Source organism: Talpa occidentalis, unplaced genomic scaffold (genome assembly GCF_014898055.3).
Source record: "Talpa occidentalis isolate TD23 unplaced genomic scaffold, MPIMG_talOcc4v2.1 talOcc4.17, whole genome shotgun sequence".
Taxonomy (NCBI): Eukaryota; Metazoa; Chordata; class Mammalia; order Eulipotyphla; family Talpidae; genus Talpa; species Talpa occidentalis.
This window is the reverse complement of record NW_023601754.1, coordinates 18141831-18162434: the sequence shown is the minus strand read 5'-3', so window position 1 is coordinate 18162434 and position 20604 is coordinate 18141831. Positions and strand designations below refer to the sequence as shown.

The following is a 20604-nucleotide window of genomic DNA, read 5'->3' as shown; positions in this document are numbered from 1 at the left end:
GCAGGGGGCAGAGGCTGGTGGTGGCATGAGATGGAACTGCATCATGGCTGACACCAGCTGTGCAACTGAGCATGTTTTAAATGATAAACACACGCAAAATAACACAGATAATAAACCTGTTTCAAAAGCAAGATCATTAGAGGTCAGGAGAGTGTCACTTACCTGGAAAGGTGGTGATGGGACGCAAGCAGAAGGGCGTCCTGGGGGCACAGGTAGCTTCTGTTTCTTGATAGGGCATTGGCTACACCGGGGTGTTGCATCTGTGAAAATTTAGTGAACTGTACACTTATGTACTTTTCTCTGCTTTAAGCTATGAAGCTACAAAAACATCCAAATAAAAGACAGTTGGCTAAGAATTTAAAATCTTTGCAGCTCACCAAAATCAGTAACATTTATGGAAGGATCTGTGCACAGGCTCTTTACACAGGAACCCTTCATGGTGTATATGCATTTAATCTTCATGACAAAGTTGGAAAGTTCAATTACTTTCTTGCCTATTTCACAGATGAGGAAACTGAGGCTCACAGTGTTCAAATCACAGAGGTGACCCATTCATTGGTGGCAAAGTTGGAATCTAAAGCCTGGTGACACCAAGATCTAAAGTTATTTCCATTCCCCTATCTCTCCTAGGGAATTGTCAGGGAGACATACCCAGAGATACTGGGCCTACTGAATCATAACCTCCAGGGTAGGGGCTGGGGAACCTGCATTTTAGAACCCACCACTCCACCCCATGATTCATTTACACCCTCTATTATGAACCAGTGCCTTCCGCTGAAACAACAGGGAAGAACAGGTAAAAGCAGTCTGGGTACTTTGGGCAGATATAGGAAGGTATCAACCATAAAAATAGGGAGATTTTGTTGAAGACTCCATTCCAGGAAGACCACTTCATAATGAGTTATTGGGAAAGGTAGCACTGACTAATGTTCTGCCCTTGGGGTCTCAGACAAATTCTCCTTAAACACCAATGCATTTGATCACATACTCAGCATGCAAGAATCTACTAAGCAGCTGCCACTCTAGGCTATGAAGGTAAGGAGAGGGAAGATTCATTCCCTACCCAGAGGTTACAGCTGGTGGGAGGACCTGCATGTAAAAATACCATTACACACCTGTTAAAATAGCTAAACTATATAGCAGTACTATTTACATTAGCTAAGCTATGGAAACAACCCAAATGCCCAAAACTAGATGACTGGATCAAGATGATGTGGTCCATATACACCATGGAATATTACTCAGCATTCAAAAAAGATAAACACATGCAGTTTGCAGCAACATGGATGGAGCTAGAAGGGATCATGCTCAGCAAAATAAGTCAGAAAAAAACAAGAAAAATACTGGATGGTCTCACTCATAGCAGGAATTTAAAAAACCTAAATAAGAGACCAGGAAAAAGATTAATTAATACAAAGTAAAAATCAAAATCAACAAGCAACTATAAACCAGAGACACACTGGGGGGGGAGGGGCCGGGGGTGAAGGGGCAGGGAGAGGAAGGATTAGGGTCAAAATAAGGTGGGGTGCAATTATATGGGGAATATAACCAAAATGAAAATGCACACATTGTGCAAAAATGAAAAATAATGTAAGAATTATATGAAATAAAATATTTTTTTAAAAAATAGCTAAACTAAAAACCATGGACTATGCCCAGCACTGGAGAGCATGTGGCAGTAACGGGAAATGTGCAACCTCTTTGGAAAACAACTGGGCAGTTTCTGAAAAAGTGAAACATATGCTTCTGGATGACCTAGCAAGTCCACGTGTAGGTATGTGCCCAAGAGAAAGGAACACAGTTGTCCATGCAAGTGTCTTTCAGTTAGTGATAAGATGAATAAATATCCACACAGTGATAATATCCACTGCAGTGGTAAAAGGGAGCACACGCACACCTCTGAGACATTGCAGGTTCTGATCCAGCACCCCTCCCACCCCACTGCAATAACTTCACTATTGTAGTAAAGCGGTCACACAAATTTTGGGGTTTCCTGGCGCAAGTTATATTTATACTCTATTTAGTCTATGAAGTATGAAATAGCATGATATCTAAGAAATAATGTATATACCTTAATTAAAAGATATTTTATGGGCCTCCCTGGTGGCGCAGGGGTTAAAGACACAGTGCTATTAAGTTATCAGCCACCATTGCAGAACAAGTACAATCCCTGGCCAGGGAGCTACCCACATGGCACAGCAGACCTCTCCTGCCTCACCCGCTGCTCCCCTCAGCAGTGTATTTCTGCTCCCCACTGTTCTGCTCCCCATTCTGTGTACCTCTGGTCTATACCCAGTTCTTATATGCATAAATAAATCTTAAAAAAAAAGTTATTTTATTGCTGGATCACACGAGTCATCAGCAGAGAGACCCCTTGGGAGCAGGGCCCCTACAAGCCTTTCACTTGCACAATATTGGCAGGGTGCAATATCTGCGGGACACGATAAAGTGCTGCGACCTTGAACGAGGTATGCCTGTAAACGCGTGATGGCCTCCACGCCAGGGATGAAGCTCACATCAGTGTGCTAAGGGAGATGCCAGAATCAAAGGCTACAACAGTATGAGCACATCGATAAGACATTTTGGAAGAGGGCCTCCCCGGTGGCGCAGCAGTTGAGCGCTGGGTTGCGAAGCTGCCCACAGCCTCTGCAGCACTGGTTCGATCCCGGGCCACCGGAGGAGGGTCCCACATGGCGCGCAGACCTCTCCTGCCGCCCTCTGCTCCCCTCAGCAGTGTACTTCGGTCCTTCTGCCTGCTCTGCTCCCTGCTCTGGCTCTGGTGAATTCTCTCACCCTCCCGCGCTTCTGACTGTACCCAGTGCTTGTATGTATGTATGTATAAATACATAAATACATAAATACATAAATAAATAAATAAAAATAACTCTTTAAAAAAAAAAAAAGACATTTTGAAAAAGCCAGAGCTATAAAAGCAGGGTTGGGGGTAGGCAGAAAGGCTGACTACAAAACAGGATAAGGGGATTTGGGGTAGTGGGGAGGTTGAAATTGTTTCCTATTTTGATTAGGGTAGAGATTACACAACTTGACTCATACACTAAAAAGCACAGAACTGATTTAAATAAAATTCATCCTCTGTGTAAATCATGTCTTAAAAGAAAAAAAGATGGTTACAATACAGGGGTGAATCTGTATTGTACAAGGGGGTGAGGAAGAAGCAACAGTTAATGCAGGTTCTGGGAAAAGCAAGGAAGGCTTCCTGCGGAGGGGGTGGTCTGGACGCTGAGTCCCATAAAAAGACCAGGGGTGTCAGCTGGACGGGGAGGAGAGAGGGCAGGGCTCCCATGGCCATGGTGGGAAGCGCATGAAGACGCCCTCTCTGGGGCGTGACTCAGTTGGCTGGAGAGATGGGTGTGGGTGCTAGAAGGAGGGCAGGGCTGGATTTATGCAGGACCCGTCTGGTCTTGCCGAGGCTTTGGGACTTAACCTGCTGGGGAGCTGGGGAGCTTTGGGGCGCTGGGGAGCTATCAGAGACCTTAGAGCAGAGGTGGTCTCTGGAGAGATTTCTGTCTTAGAAAATTCATCTGTGGGCAGCAGGAGCTCAGGATGAGGGAACCGTGCTAGAAGCAGCAAGATGGTCAAGCTCTTTCCCTAGGCTTGTGCATTCTTGGCTGAGACATTCTGTCACTCAACAGTCACCAGCTGAACAATGCCTGTGCCAGGCATGGTGAAAGATACAAGAATGGGATTCAAGAATGCACACCCTCCTCCCCAAGACCGAAATCCCTACAGCTCTTACATCCAATGGAAAAGACCATCAACCAGAAACACGTGCACACGATCATTTCAGATGGGGTGAGCGCTTTTTTTTTTTTTGGCAGAAGAACCTTTGTATTTTTTAAAATATTTCATTTTATATAATTCTTACATCACTTTCATCTTTGCACAATGTATGCATTTTCATTTTGGTTATAGTCCCCATAAAATTGCATCTCCCCCTTATTTTGACTCTAGTTCTTCCTCTCCCTAACCCTCCCTCCTCCTTCCCCCCGAAGTGTGTCTCTGGTTTATAGTTGCTTATTGATTTTGATTATTACTTTGTATTGATTAGTCTTTTTCTTGGTCCCTTCTTTCGGTTTTCTAGATCCCTGCTATGAGTGAGACCATCCGGTATTTTTCTTTTTCTTTCTGGCTTATTTCGCTGAGCATGATCCCTTCCAGCACCATCCATGTTGCTGCAAATTGCATGTGTTTCTTTTTTTTGATTGCTGAGTAATATTCCATGGTGTATATGTACCACAGCGCTTTGACTAAGCAGATGACTGCAGTGGGGGAGAAGGGGGTATTTAAATGCGGCCTCCTAGAGGTGACTTCTGATTGGGATCTGCGGAGGGAGAGGGAGGAGTCAGCTAAGTGAGGGGGTGGAGAAGGAACTTCTCAGGCAGCAGGGGTGGCAAGTGCAAAAGCTCTGACCTACTCCAGTCTGAGTCCCTAGAAGAATCCCTGGAAGCCCTGGGCTGGGGGGCAGCTTGCAGCTTGCACTCCTGGGATCGCCACCCCAGCAGAGGAGGGCCAGAGTCTTTCCCTAGGAGCGGCTGTGAGCCTGTCCTCCCAATTTTGGTGAATTACAGTATACAGACAATGCCTGCACCACAGGCAGCTTTCAGCTGAGGCCATCAGGAAGAGAGCCCTTGTGGACAAAATCACCCCAGCCCCAGGGAAAACAGGGGGACTTAGAACACATCTTGGAAGGCCAATCTGAATTTTCTAATTTGAAAAGTGAAAAATAAAACCAGAGCAAGCAAACACATGGTAGTGCCATGACTCATGGGTTACCCGAGTCCTCCCTGGCAGCAGAGCCGCCCCACCCAACTCTGTCCAGGTGCATCACCCCCTGGGCCACACAGCATGCAGGGGACATTCTTCCTGACGCTCAGCATCAGGTCTGAATTAAGCTGCCGACCAGCCACTGAGTCAGACCACCCAGTTGTACAGGGCCAAAATGTCCCGGACAGGGTGCATTCATTTCCTGTGGTTGTTGCAACCAGACCCCACAAGCTGGGAAGGTTAAAATGACAGCGATTTATTCCCAAGTCGTTCAGGGGCAGAAATCAAGCAGGGCTGTTTGTACCTGGAGGAAGGAGGAGAATCTGTCCCGACTTCTCTCCCAGCTTCAGATGGCCTTGCGGTCTCTTGCCTTAGAGACACATCAAGCCAATCTCTGCCTCTGGATACACACCCTTTTCCCTGAGTGTTTCTGTGTCCTCTCCTTTTATAAGGACACCAGTCATTGGATTTAGGGCTCACCCTAATCCAACCAGAACTCTTCTTAACATGATGACATGGACAAAAACCCTATTTCCAAATAAGGTAATATTTGAGTTTCAGAGGGACCATGAATTTGGGGTGGACACTATTCCATCTGGTACATGAGACAACAGACAAGGCAGGGAAATAGGCTTGTCATGGGCCTCAGAGAGAACTGGAATGGCCAGAGAACTTGGCTGTGACTGAAAAGTAAACTGTAAGTGGTGAGGGCGAGACCCCACGGCCCCAGGTGGTCACTGGGACAACACCCTTCTTCCCCAGAGAGTGACTCTATTCAAACCTGTCTGAGGGTGGCAGTGTTTTCCAAAGACACCTGTCCATCCTTCCTGCTCATCCACATCAACCTTCTACTGCTGAGAGGTAGGATCCAGTTCCCCTCCTTAAACGGGGTGGAGCTTTGTCACTTTTTTATTATAACTATCACAACAGAATGTGGCAGAAGGGAAGATATATGACAATATCTGCCTGGCTCAGGACATGTGGCCTGGGAACCCCAAGCTGACTTAAGACCTGACACTCTGAACTCACCGTGCTGGAGAGCCTGCAGAGAACAACCACATAGGGAAAGAGAGAGACACCCAGGGAGCCTTCACTGCTTGGACCCTCTCTGGTCAAGTCTTCCCAGCCCAGGCACTGGATATGAAAGTAGAGAAGTCACTGATATGGCCCCCATCCAAGTTAGCAGAGGCCCTGAGCCAGCTCTGCCCAGCCACCCCAATTTCTTGACCCATGCAAAGCATGGCCAAGATAATCAATGAGAACTGATTGGGAGATAATCAAAGAGAATTGTGGTTTTAAGCCACTAAGGTTTGGGATGACTTGTTACACAGCAACAGATGACCAGTGAAGGGGTTTGCTTTGCCCAGTGGAGCTAGCCTAGCAAGTCTGGGGCAGAGCAGAATTGTCCAGGGCCGAAGAAGAGAGGATGCCATCTAGAATGCTCCTTCTTTCTTCCCTGGGGCTTCCTCTTCAGCCTCTCCTTTAAATAAAATCCAAACAAGTGTTGTTTAAAAGTCCCTTGGCAGGGACACTATATCATCAGCCTGCCTAATGGGGGAGTGTCATATGGCACCCCTGGACAGGCTGGGACATCTGTCAGGAAGTCCTGTTCTACTTTCTCTACCTGGCTGATTCTGCTTCACCCTCTAGGACTTGGCTTACTAATTAGAGGGGAAGCAACTATGTCTACATTTGCCATCTCTCTGAAATACATGAAGATTCAAATGGCTAATGACTGGGGAGAGACATTAATAGGCGGCAACTTAATAAAATGAATACAGCAGAATATTCATGGAGTCACAGGTGGTAGTTATATGGATGCATGCTGTACGATTTGTTCAGCTTTTTGAGTGTTTCTACATGTTCACAATAAAACAATAGTAGAATAATAAAAGCCATCAATGACACAGCAAACATGATGGGCTGGTTATGGTTTTAGACCTCAACATCTGCTCATTCATTCAATCACCAGCTCAACCCCATAAGGGAGGGTCTATTATTGTCACTATTTTATTAATGAGGAAGCTCGGCAAGGCCTACGGTCACAGGCTGGTGAGGGACAAAGGTGGGACAGGATCCAGGCAGACAGTCCCAAGGCTGCGTCCACTTAACCATTACCACACATCCTTTCTCACTCTTGTCCTGCTTTTATATTTAGATGAATTGGAGTTTTATGATTATGGAGCCTTTGTATTGAAGTATTACATAGCAGTGAGCTTCTATTCTCCTACTCCTACTGTCCAGAATACCCCATCCCTTATGAGGCCACACCTTGCCAGGTTGAACTCTGGGGCCCATCAGTCAAGTATACCAGCATCAGAAGCCAGAATGGGCAAGGCGAGGGTCAGAGGGCACACAGCTGGTAAAGCTGTGGCAGAGACAGCGGCAGCCAGAGGGAGCAGGGCAGAGGATGCAGCCTCCCCAGAGAACCACTATTTTATAAGCCCAGTCCTGGCAGGGCAGCTGCACTGGTATCCTCTGCAAGTGGCTTTGCTTTGTTTCTGTCCATGTAGATTCCAGACCTGGATCTCAGTCCTCCAGGGAAGTCTGTAAACCACCAACATCCTTTCATATCCTTATTTTCACTAATGGGGAAAGGGTTTCTTCTCTGCACCTACAACTGGTGGAAACATTGTATCTCCAGGTGACTCTATAAAGAAAACTAGGTCCAATTGAAAAACTGCAAAGGAATTGTTGACAACCCTTGGGTGGGTGAATAATACCCTATAGAACAGGGGGAAGGACACAACCTATGAAGCTATCCACAGCCACTGCAGCATGAGTTCAATCCCTGACCAGGGAGCTACCCACGTGGCGCAGCAGACCTCTCCTGACTCGCCCGCTGCTCCCCTCGGCAGTGTATTTCAGTCCATCTGCCTGTTCTGCTCCCGACTCTGTCTCTGGTGAATCCTCTCACACATCCCCAACACACCTCTGGACTATACCCCAGTTTTTGTATGCATAAATAAATAAATCTTTGAAAAAAAAAAAAAGAACAAGGAGAAGTTGATGTATCCATGTCTGTATGTCAAAAAATATCCAAAAAAATCAGAGTAGCTGTGACTAGAGAGGAGTCTGGGTGGCTGGAACAAGGCAGAAGGAGACTTATTCTAAACCTGGAGAATTCTGTACCTGTGCAAGTATTATCTGCCAAAAATAAACACATAACTGAACCAAGGGGGAGGTGGAAAGGACACATGATTGAATACTAATTACAGTGGTCTCTGGGTGATTCCTTTTCCACCTCTTTATGCATTTCTGTATATCTCAAATATCTTAGCATGAGGAGACATGCTTTTATAATTAAATGATATAATAAAGAAGGGCCTCCTTAGTGGCATATGGGTTAAGTCTCAGCGCTCACACTGCTATGGCCTGAGTTTGATCCCCGGCCAGCGAGCTGACCTACATAGGGTGCAGCAGAACTTTCCTGTCTCACCTGCTGCTCCCCTCAGTGGTGTTCTTCACCACCAAACCCACCTGTTCTGCTTACCACTCTGTCTCTGGTGAATCCTCTCACCCCCTGCACCTCTGGCCTACACCCCAGTTCTTCTACGCAAAACAAACAAACAAAAGACACAATGAAGAAGAGCTGGAGCCCACAGGATAGGAGGGAAATCATCTATCTGAGATGAGACGTAATCTCGAATCTATAAAGAAGTCTTATGACTCAATCATAAAAACACAAATAATCTAACTTAAAAATGGAGGGGGATTCACATAAACACTACTCTAAAGAAAACACACAGTGGTTGATAAGCCCAGGAGAAGATGCTGGCCATCCTCAGCCTCCTGGAGACATGCAAACTGAAATCACAGGAGACACCACCTCACGCCCCCTGGAACAGTTACTAGAGAAAATCACCCACCAGGGCCGACAAGAACATAGAGAAATCAGAGCCTGCAGACCGTGCTGGTGGGAATGGAGATCGGGGCGGCTGCTTTGACAAACAGCCCAGCAGTTCTTCAAAAAGTTAAACATAGAGTGACTATATGACTCAGCAATTCCACCCCCAGGTGTGCACCCCAGAATGGAAAACACATGTCTGCACAGACACTGGGACGTGAATGGCCATTATTCATAATGGCCACAAGGTGGAAAGAACCCAGGTGTCCCTCAGCTGACAGATGGATAAACAACATGTGAGCCACCCCTACCAGGGAGCAAGCCCCGCAGCGAGAAGGGTCTGACGGCTGACGTACACTGAACACAGGCGAACTTTGAAACAGCACCCTAAGTGCAAGAAGCCAGTCCGAAGAGACAACCGCACATATGATTCCACTCACATGAAAAGTGATTCCACAGAGACGAAGCAAATGTGTGACTGAAGGTAACTGGGGAGAGAGGAAGCGGGAAATGACTGCTCAGAGGGCATGGGGTTTCTGTTTGGGGTGATGACAGGGTTCTAAAGTGGGTGGCGGTGATGGCTTCACAACCACGCTACACTGCACTGCGCCCTTTGAGTGAGTGGGTGGTCTGGCGTGTGAATTCTCTCTCAATAATGCTGTTTTTAAACTGTTGTTTTTTTTAAAAAAAAAAAAAAAACCAAAGGAAAATGTCTGTGCAACCATCCTAGGCCGGGAAGGTTCACCACTGATTTGGGCAGATGGAAAAAGGATCTTGGAGCCTTAGATAATTTTGCTAGGCCTTCAATGCTGAAGCAGGAGACGGGCTGCACAGACAGGGGAGCAGGGGGACAGAAAGACCAAAAGACTGAATAGCAACTGAGATTCGTGGTCTCTTTATACTTATGAGCCCCTAGTCACGGAGCTGATACACTGTTGTGCGTCCGAGGCCCACCTGTTGTTTGCTGGGTATCCGAAAGGGGGAAACATAACTGAGACATTTCAAGGTTCCCCGCTGCCTGTTGTTTGGAAAGTAGAAAAAGAGCCTGAATGAACTCATTTTCCTTACAATGTCAAACAATGGCTTCCTTCTCTGAGGGATTGTCTTTGATTTTTGGTTTGGCTGATTGGGACAAATGTTTGGTGAATAAATGGGTGGATAGATGCGCAGGATGGCCGCTTGGTTGGCTAGATGGATGGGTGCGTGGATGATGAATGCAAAAAGATAAATGACTGGAGAGAGGTGGATGGGTGGATGGACGGAGGAGTGGGTGGGTGGATGGACAGACAGACGGGACTTTCAATTTGAGTCCCCCTAGAGCTTTCTTTTTCATTGACTCATCCCAAAGTCAAGGAGATGCAATTACTTCCACATGATTTTTTTTTTTAAGCCCTGTTTCAGGAGGATTCAGGCCCAGGAAAATATGCATGCACAAAAGATGGGCGGTCACTAGACTTCCTACCCCACTGTCTCTTCTGCACCCAAAGGAGCAGCCAATGGAAATGGCTGGGATCGCTGACGTGATTTCAGAAAACATGTATAGCTTGGGCTTCCGTTCTGGGCTCTCGAATCAGATAACACTTGGGAAAAAAAACACCAAGGAGGCCACCTACAGCAGTGGGGTGACCAAGATAGCACTGCTTCAACATATGTAGGTTCAGATGTCGCCCCCTTGCTTGGGGGAGCGCACCCGACCTCTCCACACTCCCGATGAAAACTCCTGACTCTAATGTTAAGGAAAGGTTTAAGGGACCTTTATTCTTTCCCCCACCTACCTCTGCGCAGCCACTCCCTGGCCTATAGCATATGGGAAGGTCACCTGCACAGACTCCAGCTTCAGACAGCCTGGGCTGAAGTCCAGGCTCAGGTCCTCCACTGTGTGGCCTTGAACAAATTGCTTACCCTCTCTGGGCCTCAATTTCCTCATCTGTAAAACGGGGATGATACTAGCAGCTGCCTTACGAAGGTATGTGAGCATAAAGGAGCTAGTCCTGTAAGTCACTGATGTCGGTAGCAGGCACATGACTCTTGTGAATGTGACCACACATTAGCACTACTCTGCACAGGCCTGTGGGAAAGGCAGACAGCCACCTGGCGCTCCTGGGAAATGTTGCCCATCTTTGGGGCTTCCCCAACTGTCCCTGGGCTTGATACCCTATTCTGTGCCCTGCTGGTATAATGATGGCTCTGCCACTTTCCTTTGGTGCCACCCGATCCAACCTTTGAAACCCAGTCTGCCATTGACGAAGCCCACGTTACCTCCCCGAAGTGCTGTCACCTTCTCTGGTCTCCATGGAAACTGACTGGCCAGGAGTCAGGCACAGACTGGGAGGGGCTGGGGGCATGGCTACACCCTTACCTGGGAGCCGCAGTGGAGGACTTGGCGGGTCAGCCTTGTCCTGATGGCCTGGAGCTCCACATAGAGGCAGATCTGATGTAAGTGAGGGTGTCTCTCATGCTTCCGCAGAGGCGGCTTGAGGGCTGTGGACAAGTACTTCAGTTAGAGACCAGGTTAGGGTTGGTGGCCGTGGACAGTGACCTCTATGCTTGGCCCCGTGGCACTGTCCTGCTTGCTAAGGCGGACCACAGCTTTCCTTTCATCTGCCCCCCAACCCAAATGTAAGGCAAGGGAGGATTCCCAGCCTCTAACAGATCAGAAAACAGGGGCTCAGAGAAGTTAGGCAATTTGCCTAAGGACACACAGCTGGCTTTTTTTTTTTTAAGATTTTTTTTTTTAAGATTTATTTATTTATACAAGAACTGGGGTACAGTCAGAGGTGCAGGAGGGTGAGAGAATTCACCAGAGACAGAGCAGGGAGCAGAACAGGCAGACGGATAGAAAACATTGCTGAGAGGAACAGCGGGCGAGGCAGGAGAGGTCTGCCACACCATGTGGGTTTCTCCCTGGGCAGCCTGGAATTGAACCCACACCGCAGAGGCTACAGACAGCTTCACAGGGCGGCGCTCAACCCGCTGCGCCACCTGGGAGGTCCACACAGCTGGCTTTTCCTCTGCCTCCATGTGGCTCACTTTGCTGTTCCCAGGGTGATGGCCTCTGTGGAGGTCACTACTGTTTTTTTTTTTTCTTAAAGATTTATTTATTTATGCATACAAGAACTGTGGTGTAGGCCAGAGGTGGGGGGGTGGTGAGAGGATTCATCAGAGACAGAGTAGGGAGCAGAACAGGCAGATTCACTGAAATACACTGCTGAGGGGAGCAGCGGGCGAGACAGAAGAGGTCTGCTGTGCCATGTGGGTAGCTCCCTGGCCAGGGATTGAATTCATGCTTCAGTGGCTGGTGAGAGCTTGATAGTGCTTGATAGTGTGTGATAGTGCTGAGACTATGTGCCACCAGGGAAGGCCCTGGAGGTCACCACGATTGCTCTAGTCTGGACAAGCCAGAGTCCCAGAGCAGACACCTCAAGCTGCAGGACCTAGGACATGGTAGGTACTCAGCATATACTTTTAAAAACAAAGTCCTCCCTTTTTTCTGTGACAATTATTTTTATAATAACTTGTAAAAAAAAATAAGTTGATAACTTATTTTTGAACAGGTACAATGTACCAGGCATTTTCTACATTTAATTCTTACTCTCCAGAGCATATGCTATAGAATACCCAGGAATCAGTGTCCCTTTGGGGACCTCTGCAAATATTTAAGACAGGCTGTTTTGACAGTGCTGTGGCACCAGTGTCAGGAGGAAGCCCCATGAGTGAGCTCAACCAGATGCAAAAATCCATCCACTAAAGCCAGCACTGAGTGCCTACTCCTAAACTGTGAAGCACCCTGCTTCGTCAGGCTCCAAATCACTAGCCATCCAGCTAGGTAGGGGGGTTGAAAGAAACAGAGAAAACACATTTGGAAAGCAAAGGAGGGTGGGAAATGAAAGGAATGGGGGTGGGTGGGTGGGAGGGGAAACACAGAGGCTTCTCGCTCCTCCTGTCACAGGAGTGACAAACCTAGAACTAGGTCCCCTGAATCCGGGTTCCCTGGATCAACCCCCAGCATGGTCCCCAAAGATCAAAGTCTTCAGCCTTCCAGGTAGAGGTTGATCTTCCTCCTGGAATTGCCCCAGTGAGCAGAAACGGATCCTGAGGGCAGGGTTGTAAAGGGGACCCCACAGACGAAGCAAGCCAGCCAGGAGGTGCCCTCAATCAGCGGAGCCTCCCCTGAGATGAGGCTGTCCTGGCCCCAGCCATGGAGCCCTAGCTGTTGTCCCTGGGACAGGGCAGCGGCTCTCTCTGCAGCCACCGTGTCTCCAGCCACTTCTCAAGATGGAAGCAGCCAGCTCCCAGCTTTGTTCTCCTGGGCCCCGAGTGCCTCTTGGTGGCCCTATTATCATGGCTGCAGCCTGTGTTGGTCCATGCTCCCAGCTCCCCTCATGTCCTCCCAAAACTCAAGAACTGGACCCAGGCATCGAGAATGGCACGCTCAAGGTCAAAGGTGAGAAGAAAGGGCTTCTCTTAGCCTGTGCCCACACCACTGTGCTGGTTAGCGTCCTCCGTCTCCCCTCTGCGTGCTGCCAAAGCCCGAGGGTGCTGGTTTCATTGTGCTAAAATATACATAACATAAAATGAACCGTTGTAAACATTTTAAAATGTGCATTAAGTGCATTCACATCACTTTGCAACCCTCTGTGCCATCCACCTCCACAACACTTCATCTTCCCAGATGCAAACTCTGTTCACATTACACCACAAAATCCCACTGCTCCCCGGCCCCCACTTTCTACACTCCGCGTCTGTGAGTCTGACTACTCCACATGCCCACTCTAAGTGGAATCATGTGGTGTTTGTCTTTTCATCATGGACTTATTTCAATTAGCCTCATGTCTGCAATGTTCATCCATGCATAGCCCGTGTCAGAATTTTCTTCCTTTCTCTGGTTGAATAGCATTTCATTACACACACACCCCCATGTCGTGCTTATCCATTTTTCCATCACTGGACACTTGGGGTCACCTCTGCTCTTCAGCGGTTGAGAGTGATGCCACCGTGGACAGGGCTACGCGGGTATCGGTTGTGGCCCCTACTCTATGCTCCCTAGAAGTGGAAATGCTGGGTCATGGGGTAGTTCTGTCTGACTGCTTGAGGAACCACCCAAAGTCCTAAGGTTTTCAGGAGGCCTCTGCCATTGGCGGGGGTAGTGCTAGGAGGTGCACTGTAGACAGGGAGGTATGAACTCAGAAGCTAGACATTGTGGGTTTAAATCCTGGCTCAGCCACATCCTGCGGTGTGACCTTGGGCAAGTCACTCACCTGCTCTGTGCTTTTGCTTCATCAGTTGTAACTTAGGATGCGAACAGTACCCTCCTGGTGGGCCTGGGGCCACAGCGGGCCTCAGCTATGTTAACAGAGAGGATGTCTGAACTTAAGAGTGGAGCCTGCAATATAGGAGGGTTTCAGAAACTCTCAGTGGCAGCTCCTGGCCCAGCTGGCTTCCTGCTGAGCTCTGGCCCTGCCATCCTGCTGTGTCTGTGCCACCACACAGGCCTGGCCCCTCAAGGGGCATCCCTTTGGAGCAGGCCCTGGTCCCTCCTCAGCACTCTGATTTATTTTTTGCCTTTTCCTGGTCTTTGGGAATCTCTCTTCAACTGGAGGGAGTTGACGAGACAGAAGACATGGCTTATGTCTTTGGAGACAAAAGGCAGGAAGTAAGACTTTGGGGCTGAGAGGCTACAAACTCAATCTGAGCTTGAGGGCTGTACCTCGTGTAGATGGGAGGTAGGGAACCAACCTGGTTTTCTTCATTAAGAGCTGGGGGAGGGGAATGCTGGGTGGGCCTGGCCCAGCTATAGGCTCTGCTTCATAATAGCTAAGACCACTATTAAGTACCTGCTGTATATCAGGCTCTGTGCTGAGCACCATACATGGAACACCTCATTTGTTTCTTGCAACCCTTGGAGGCGTTATTATTTTTGCTAGGTGCAGGAGTACCAACTGATAGAGCAGCCTGCCCCAGGCTGGCAGTTAACCAGTGGCAGGGTCACATGTGCATGCCAACTGCCTTGTTGGCTACAGCTTGTCTGCCCACATGGGGTGTTTGTTGTCAGGGCTCCTCCCTGGGGACCTCAATGGGTCTGACTGTCTGGTCCTGAACTTGGGGCAGGTCCTCCACGGAAGCTGCCAGTAAGGGATTCAACCAGGTAGAGACTGAATGGAGGGGGCCAGGCCCAAGGTCTGTGTCTTTGGTCTCTGAAGGAGAGTTTGGGGAGCCCACTGCTTTGTGGGGCTCATGGAGTCAGACATGTGGGGAGACATGTCCTCAGCCCATCTGGCGGGCCCTCCCAGGAGTGCCTCAGAGGCCTCCTTTGCCTCGGCCTGGACGCCTGCCATGAAGTAGCCACAGCTGCCTTTGCCGCGGGAGAAGAGGAAGTGGTCAGAAGCAACGCGAGAGCCTTAAACGAAGACATGTCTCAACCCACACTGCCCCGTCCCCTGGCGGGGGGAGGGAGGGGAGGAGCCCAGTTGGCCCCGCCTTCTTTGACCCCACAGAGGTGTCCCGAACACACTCTAGAATTCAGAGGGCCTCCAGCCTTGGGGGTCCATGGGCAGGAGTCAGTGGGAGCCCCTCAACCAGCACCCAGCGCACACAGGCTCTGAGTTCATGAATAACAGGAATAGGGCATGGTGGTGGAGTTGCAGGTTCAAATCCTGGCTCTACTCCCATTAGCTCTGTGTCAGGGACAGGCTGCTCACTCTCTGGGCCTCTGTTTCCTCAGCTGCACGGTGGAAATGATAAAGAGTTCTTAGCCCTAAAGGCCCTGAGGAGAATGCAGAGCCTGGTGGCAGTAAGCGTTCAATAAATGAGAACTACTTTTATGTCAGGGAAATCTCGAGGGGCCCACAAGTTGCCTCGAGGAGCTGGACCTAGGGCTGGTGCAGGCTGGGCACAAGGCCTGTCCAGAGAAATCTCTGCTGCTACCACAGATGGAGAGAGAATCAGAAAAGTCTTAGGTGGAAATGAAGGACCCCAATCTTTCCAGAGGTCCACTCTGAACCCCTTCCACCACAGTCCACTCTCCCAAACACCTCCTGAGGGGGACACCCAACATGCCAGGCCGCACAGCACAAGGGGCCCGGGGAGCTATCTCAGGAGCTGAGCTGCCACTCCCCTGCCTTGTTCCAGATGCAGAACTAGTTTCCTCTGTCCCCACCACCGTCTGGAGTCTTGTTCAGCAGAAATCACCCTCACCACTCCAGCCGCTAGTGCCACAGCTGCCCACGGCTCTCTTATTCTATCATCAAGGAACAGTCACCAGGGCTGGGGCAGGAGTGAGGTGAGTGACGGGCCTAATGAGGACTCTGAGAGCCTCCTGCGATTTTCCACCTTCTAAAAATCTCACCCTAGGGTGCACTTCACCCCAGTCCTGGCCTTGGCAATCCGTTGTTAATTCTCCCTCTCTCAAACATCCAGCCTCCTCCACCCGCAAACTATTCCCCAAGACCCCAGCAATACACTTTATAAGGACATCCTGGGATGCAAAGGAGGAAAGAAACAGGATAACACTTGGGGCAGGAAATGTCCGTGTTTTTCAGAGCCTCACCTCAGAGAATCACTGATTACATTCAGACAGACAGTAAGTAACCCCTGCTTCACATTCAAAAACTTCTTTTCCAAAATACCTCAGAAAGTAAGTGTTGGAAATCTAAATAGAAATGCTTATCACGGGACTGGTGGGAAGGGCACTAGAATCTGACACCATTTGTGTGACAAAAGACCAAAGAGGGGCCTCCCCTGGTGGTGCAGCTGTTAAGTGCTGGGCTGTAAAGCTGCCCGCAGCCTCTGCAGCACCGGTTCGATCCCTGCCACTGGGTGAGGGTCCCACATGACGAGCAAACCTCTCCTGCCGCCTGCTGCTCCCCTCAGCAGTGTATTTCGTCAGTCTGCCTGTTCTGTTCCCTGCTCTGGTGAATTCTCTCACCCTCCCGCGCTTCTGACTGTACCCAGTGCTTGTATAAATAAATAAATAAATCTTAAAAAAAAAAAAAAAGACTAAGGAACAGGAATGTTTCAGCAATTCACAGAAGAGGAAACACAATTGACCAACTTAAAAAAAAAAAGTCAACCTCACTCATCATCAAAGAAATGAAAATGAAATACCATTTTCACATTCTTGTTAAATAATTTGCTGGCTAAAAAGTCTGCTAGCTGGCCTAACAAATAGCTTTCTGTATTTACTCACTCATATATGTCTCTGTGTAGCCATGTCCACACCTTTATTTTTTAAAAATGGGATCATTTTTATTTCTTGACAATATATTGGGAACATCTTCCTAGGCCAGCAGATTCAACAAAACTCTCCCCTTTCTACTTTTTGGTTACCACCCTGAGCATTTTGCTTTTTCCGAGTTGGAGGCAGCCCAGGTGATTAAGCAGCTGCCCCCAGCTTTGTGGCTGTTCCTCTCACAAGCAAGGCATATGCATCTTTGAAAAATACTAGTGCGAGTGTATTCATAGGGAAAAACACCATTTGCATTGTAAATGCTGAATCACTGAGTCAAACACCGATGTATGTTTCAAGTTTGGGCAGATATGACAAAATACCCTCCAGATACTTTGCAGTTGGAATTGATTTTAAAAATGCTTTGATGACTTTTTTTTTTAAATAAAAAGATCTTTTTGTTTAACATTAAAGATTACAGAGATGATAAAAGCAGTCAAGGACTTGGGGAAGAGGTTCTTTGACTGAGTTCCTGACCCCCTAAATAAGCCCCCCAAACTGTTAGGGGGAAAAGGCTGTCCTAAAGCTAATTCCATACAGGCTTTGTGGACTCCACCCCCACCCCAGGCCAAAGCCAAAGACACTGGGAACTCCAAATCCCATCACCACCAAAGGGAAGGTGGCTGGGACCTGAGGGTGGGGTTAAGCAGTCAGGTGGATATAAAGGCAGACACGTGGGCTTTGGGTGGGGTCCCCCATTTTGGCTCCCCGCCAGCTCACAGCCAGCTCTGAGAATGCCTTTGGGTTTCCAGGTCGGTGGATCGGGTAGGACGCATAAAAGACTTTATTTCCCTATTTTCTCCCTGAGTTGTACATTTTCCTTATTTCCTTTTCCCTTGTAAATAAACCTTTTATTAACCTTTTGTGTGTGTCTGTAGTGGAGTATTCATAAGCCCCTTTCAAGCGCGCGGGTGAGGACCCACAGCCAGGAACCCGTTCAATATCGGGGCTGTCCTATAACAAAACCAGTTGTGGACGAACATGCCAATCAACCCCATACTTTGGGTGCCCAGCACTGCCTAATATTTCCTGTCTGGAGAGCCTGGTGCAGAGGTGGCAGTGGGAAGGTGGCTGGGCTGACTTCAGGGAGCACTAGAGCCAGGATGTAAAGTAGCCACCCTGGTCCTCGCCTGCTGCCCCAGCCTTCAGCCCTGGGAGAGGTTACCTGTGGGAGGGAGCGGAGGACATAGACTGGGTCACTAGAAAGGACTTGGCTTCATTCCCAGCTCTGAACTTGTCTCACTGTGTGGCCTCAGATGAGCTGCTAACACACTGAGACTCAGTTTTCCTAAGCTGTAAAATGGGCCCCCTACGACTTGCCTGCCTCACACCGTTGTGGTGAGGACTGTGTGTGTGGGGGAGGATATGAAAATAACTGGCTTGCCTTCCTTCTGCTTGGGGTTTGCTGCCAAGTCTACAGCTGAGGAATAGGGGAGCTCAGTCTGGGGTTTTCTGACCACAAGTGCTTTCCCAGAAAGTCTTCTTTAAAGTTATTATTCTGAACAGATTATACATACACAGGCACAACATTCAAAATGCTGTGCTTTTCCCTCTCCTGATCCCGACCCCGCCTAGCGACCCTCCCCAGAGGCAGCCTTTGTCATCTCTCTCTGTGTCTTCTTCCTGGGTTGACCTTTTGTACATTTCCAGAAATAGGTGGCTTTCTATACATATGGCTCTACTCCTCGCTTTTTAAAGTAAATGTACAAATGTTTCTTGAAGATTTTTCCCTTTTGGTGCATGTGGAGCTCCCTTAGCCTTTTTCTTCTCTGCTTTTTGCTTTAAAAAATTTTAATATTCTTATAAAGTTGTAAGAACAGGAAAATAACCATATTTTAAAACTTAGTCCCTAATTATTAACATATACCAGATTTTTCCCCCAAACTATGCAGGAATTAATTTTTCAGTCCCAAATACTTCAGTTGGTATCTGCTAGGAAGAAGGCCATTCTCCTGTAACCACAACACACTGATCACATTCAAGAAATGCAAAACTGATATGCTATCATCTAATACATAGTCCATAATCACATTTCCTCAGGTGTCTAATTTAAAGGTATTTTAAAAAATCCAGGGTTCAATTTTTAGGCATTTAATGGCCATGATTCTTAGTCGCCTTTCATCCAAGACAGTTTCCCACCTCTTTTTTGAGTGTTGAGGCCAGTTTTGCAAAATACTCCTAATTTAGATTCTTCTACCCTTTTCTCACAATGGATTTAAGTTAAACTTTATTTGCAGGAATGTTATATAGGTAATGCTAGACCTCATTATTTTCAAGAGCAACAAAGTATTACAGTACATGGATATACCAAGGTGAGGTAGTCCTCTCTCCATAGATAGCTAGATGATTTCCAAGCTGCAATGAATATTCTTAAACGCCTGTCATGTTTATAGTGACTGAAGCTGTCTGAGAAAATTCTAGAAATGAAACCCTGGACCATGCATTTGCGAATTTGAAATCCATTGCCAAATTGCCCTTTGTAGAGAATACGCTTATCAGTAGTCTCAGTCATACTGTTGTGACTTCGCTTGCCCCAGATGCTGGTCTTTTTTTACTTTTCTTTTTGCCTTTCTTCTCCCTACTCTGCTGATGAGGCCACCTATCTCCGCTGAGCTTCTGTATGGTAAGTTCTGCATGGTAAGCTTTCCTTACATTTTCCCTGTGAGTTTCAGCTGAAATTGAAATGCAATCCTTTGTCCAAACACGAAGCCCAGGGTGGTCCCCTTGAGCAGGATTCTTGCTTTTGTTTCAAAACACATCCGTTTGCTCTATGAGCGGCTATAATTCACAGAGAAAAGGGATTTGCTATGGAAGGTGTGTCAAGCTCTTTGCTAGATGTTTGATATATTCAACCCATTTTACAGGTAAGGAAAGGGGACTTGGGGAGCTTAAGCAACCCCTTTACTTAAGTTTGAGTAAGGAATAACTGACCCAGATCAGCTTGTCACCCCAAAGTGTACATGGCTCTTATTGTCTCCTTGAGCAGAGAGAGAGAGAGAGAGAGAGAGAGAGAGAGAGAGAGAATATATACATATATATATAAATATATATATTTATATATATACACACAGCAAGAGCATCCAAAACAAATCCTACTAGTTAACCCTAAACCCAAACCTTGCTACTTCCCTGCTGCAGTGCTATGTTTGGGTGAGATTATCTCCACTACAACCTGGCTGTCAGGGCTGATTGAAAACTACATTCCCCAAAATACACCACTCGCAGCAGCTCCGCGAGCCTCTGAGGACTACACTTCCCAGAAAGCAGTGTGTCCACACTTCCCCCCAGGGATCTTCCGCCCCCAGGTGTTTTCTGGGAGTCGCTGGTTCTCTTTGGCCACACTGCACTGGGGTGTCATCTGTTGAGCATTTCCCGACCGAATTCCATCTTTAGGGTTAGCAGAGTGTCCTTTAGGGTCTTACCTTTCATTTCAATGTTGAGTTTCCTAGCAGCTATGCGGTTTTTGTCCTTTTTTCTGTGATAGCATGTTGCCCCAGAAGCACAACCATGTGCTTCCTCCTTGAGACACTTGTAAGCAACATAGAAAAAAAGGGAAGGAAGCACCTTTTAATAGGCTAGTTCTGTATATGGGCAGGACACTCTGGAATAAAGTCTAACCACCCTTCAGAAGACAGCTTCTGAAGGAGAGCTCAAACCTGGACACTCAACTTCTTTGTTAAAACCCACATGCTTATTTCCCCCGTGATCTGCTGAATCAGTCCAGGCAAAGCTCCCTAGTGATTCTAAC

The 20604-nt window shown here is 47.8% G+C and overlaps 1 protein-coding gene across 1 annotated transcript in view; it reads right to left on the bottom strand.

The window, feature by feature from the left end:
• Positions 1-11075, bottom strand: part of PLCG2 (phospholipase C gamma 2) — a 152454-nt gene extending 141379 nt beyond the window's left edge. Inside the window, exons 1-2 of the mRNA XM_037516225.2 lie at positions 10992-11075; positions 163-260 (exon numbers count right to left, since the gene is read on the bottom strand). Coding sequence (XP_037372122.2) covers positions 163-238 — 76 coding nt within the window. The 5' untranslated portion in view covers positions 239-260; positions 10992-11075. The remainder of the gene's footprint in view (positions 1-162; positions 261-10991) is intronic.
• Positions 11076-20604: the final 9529 nt, after the last annotated feature.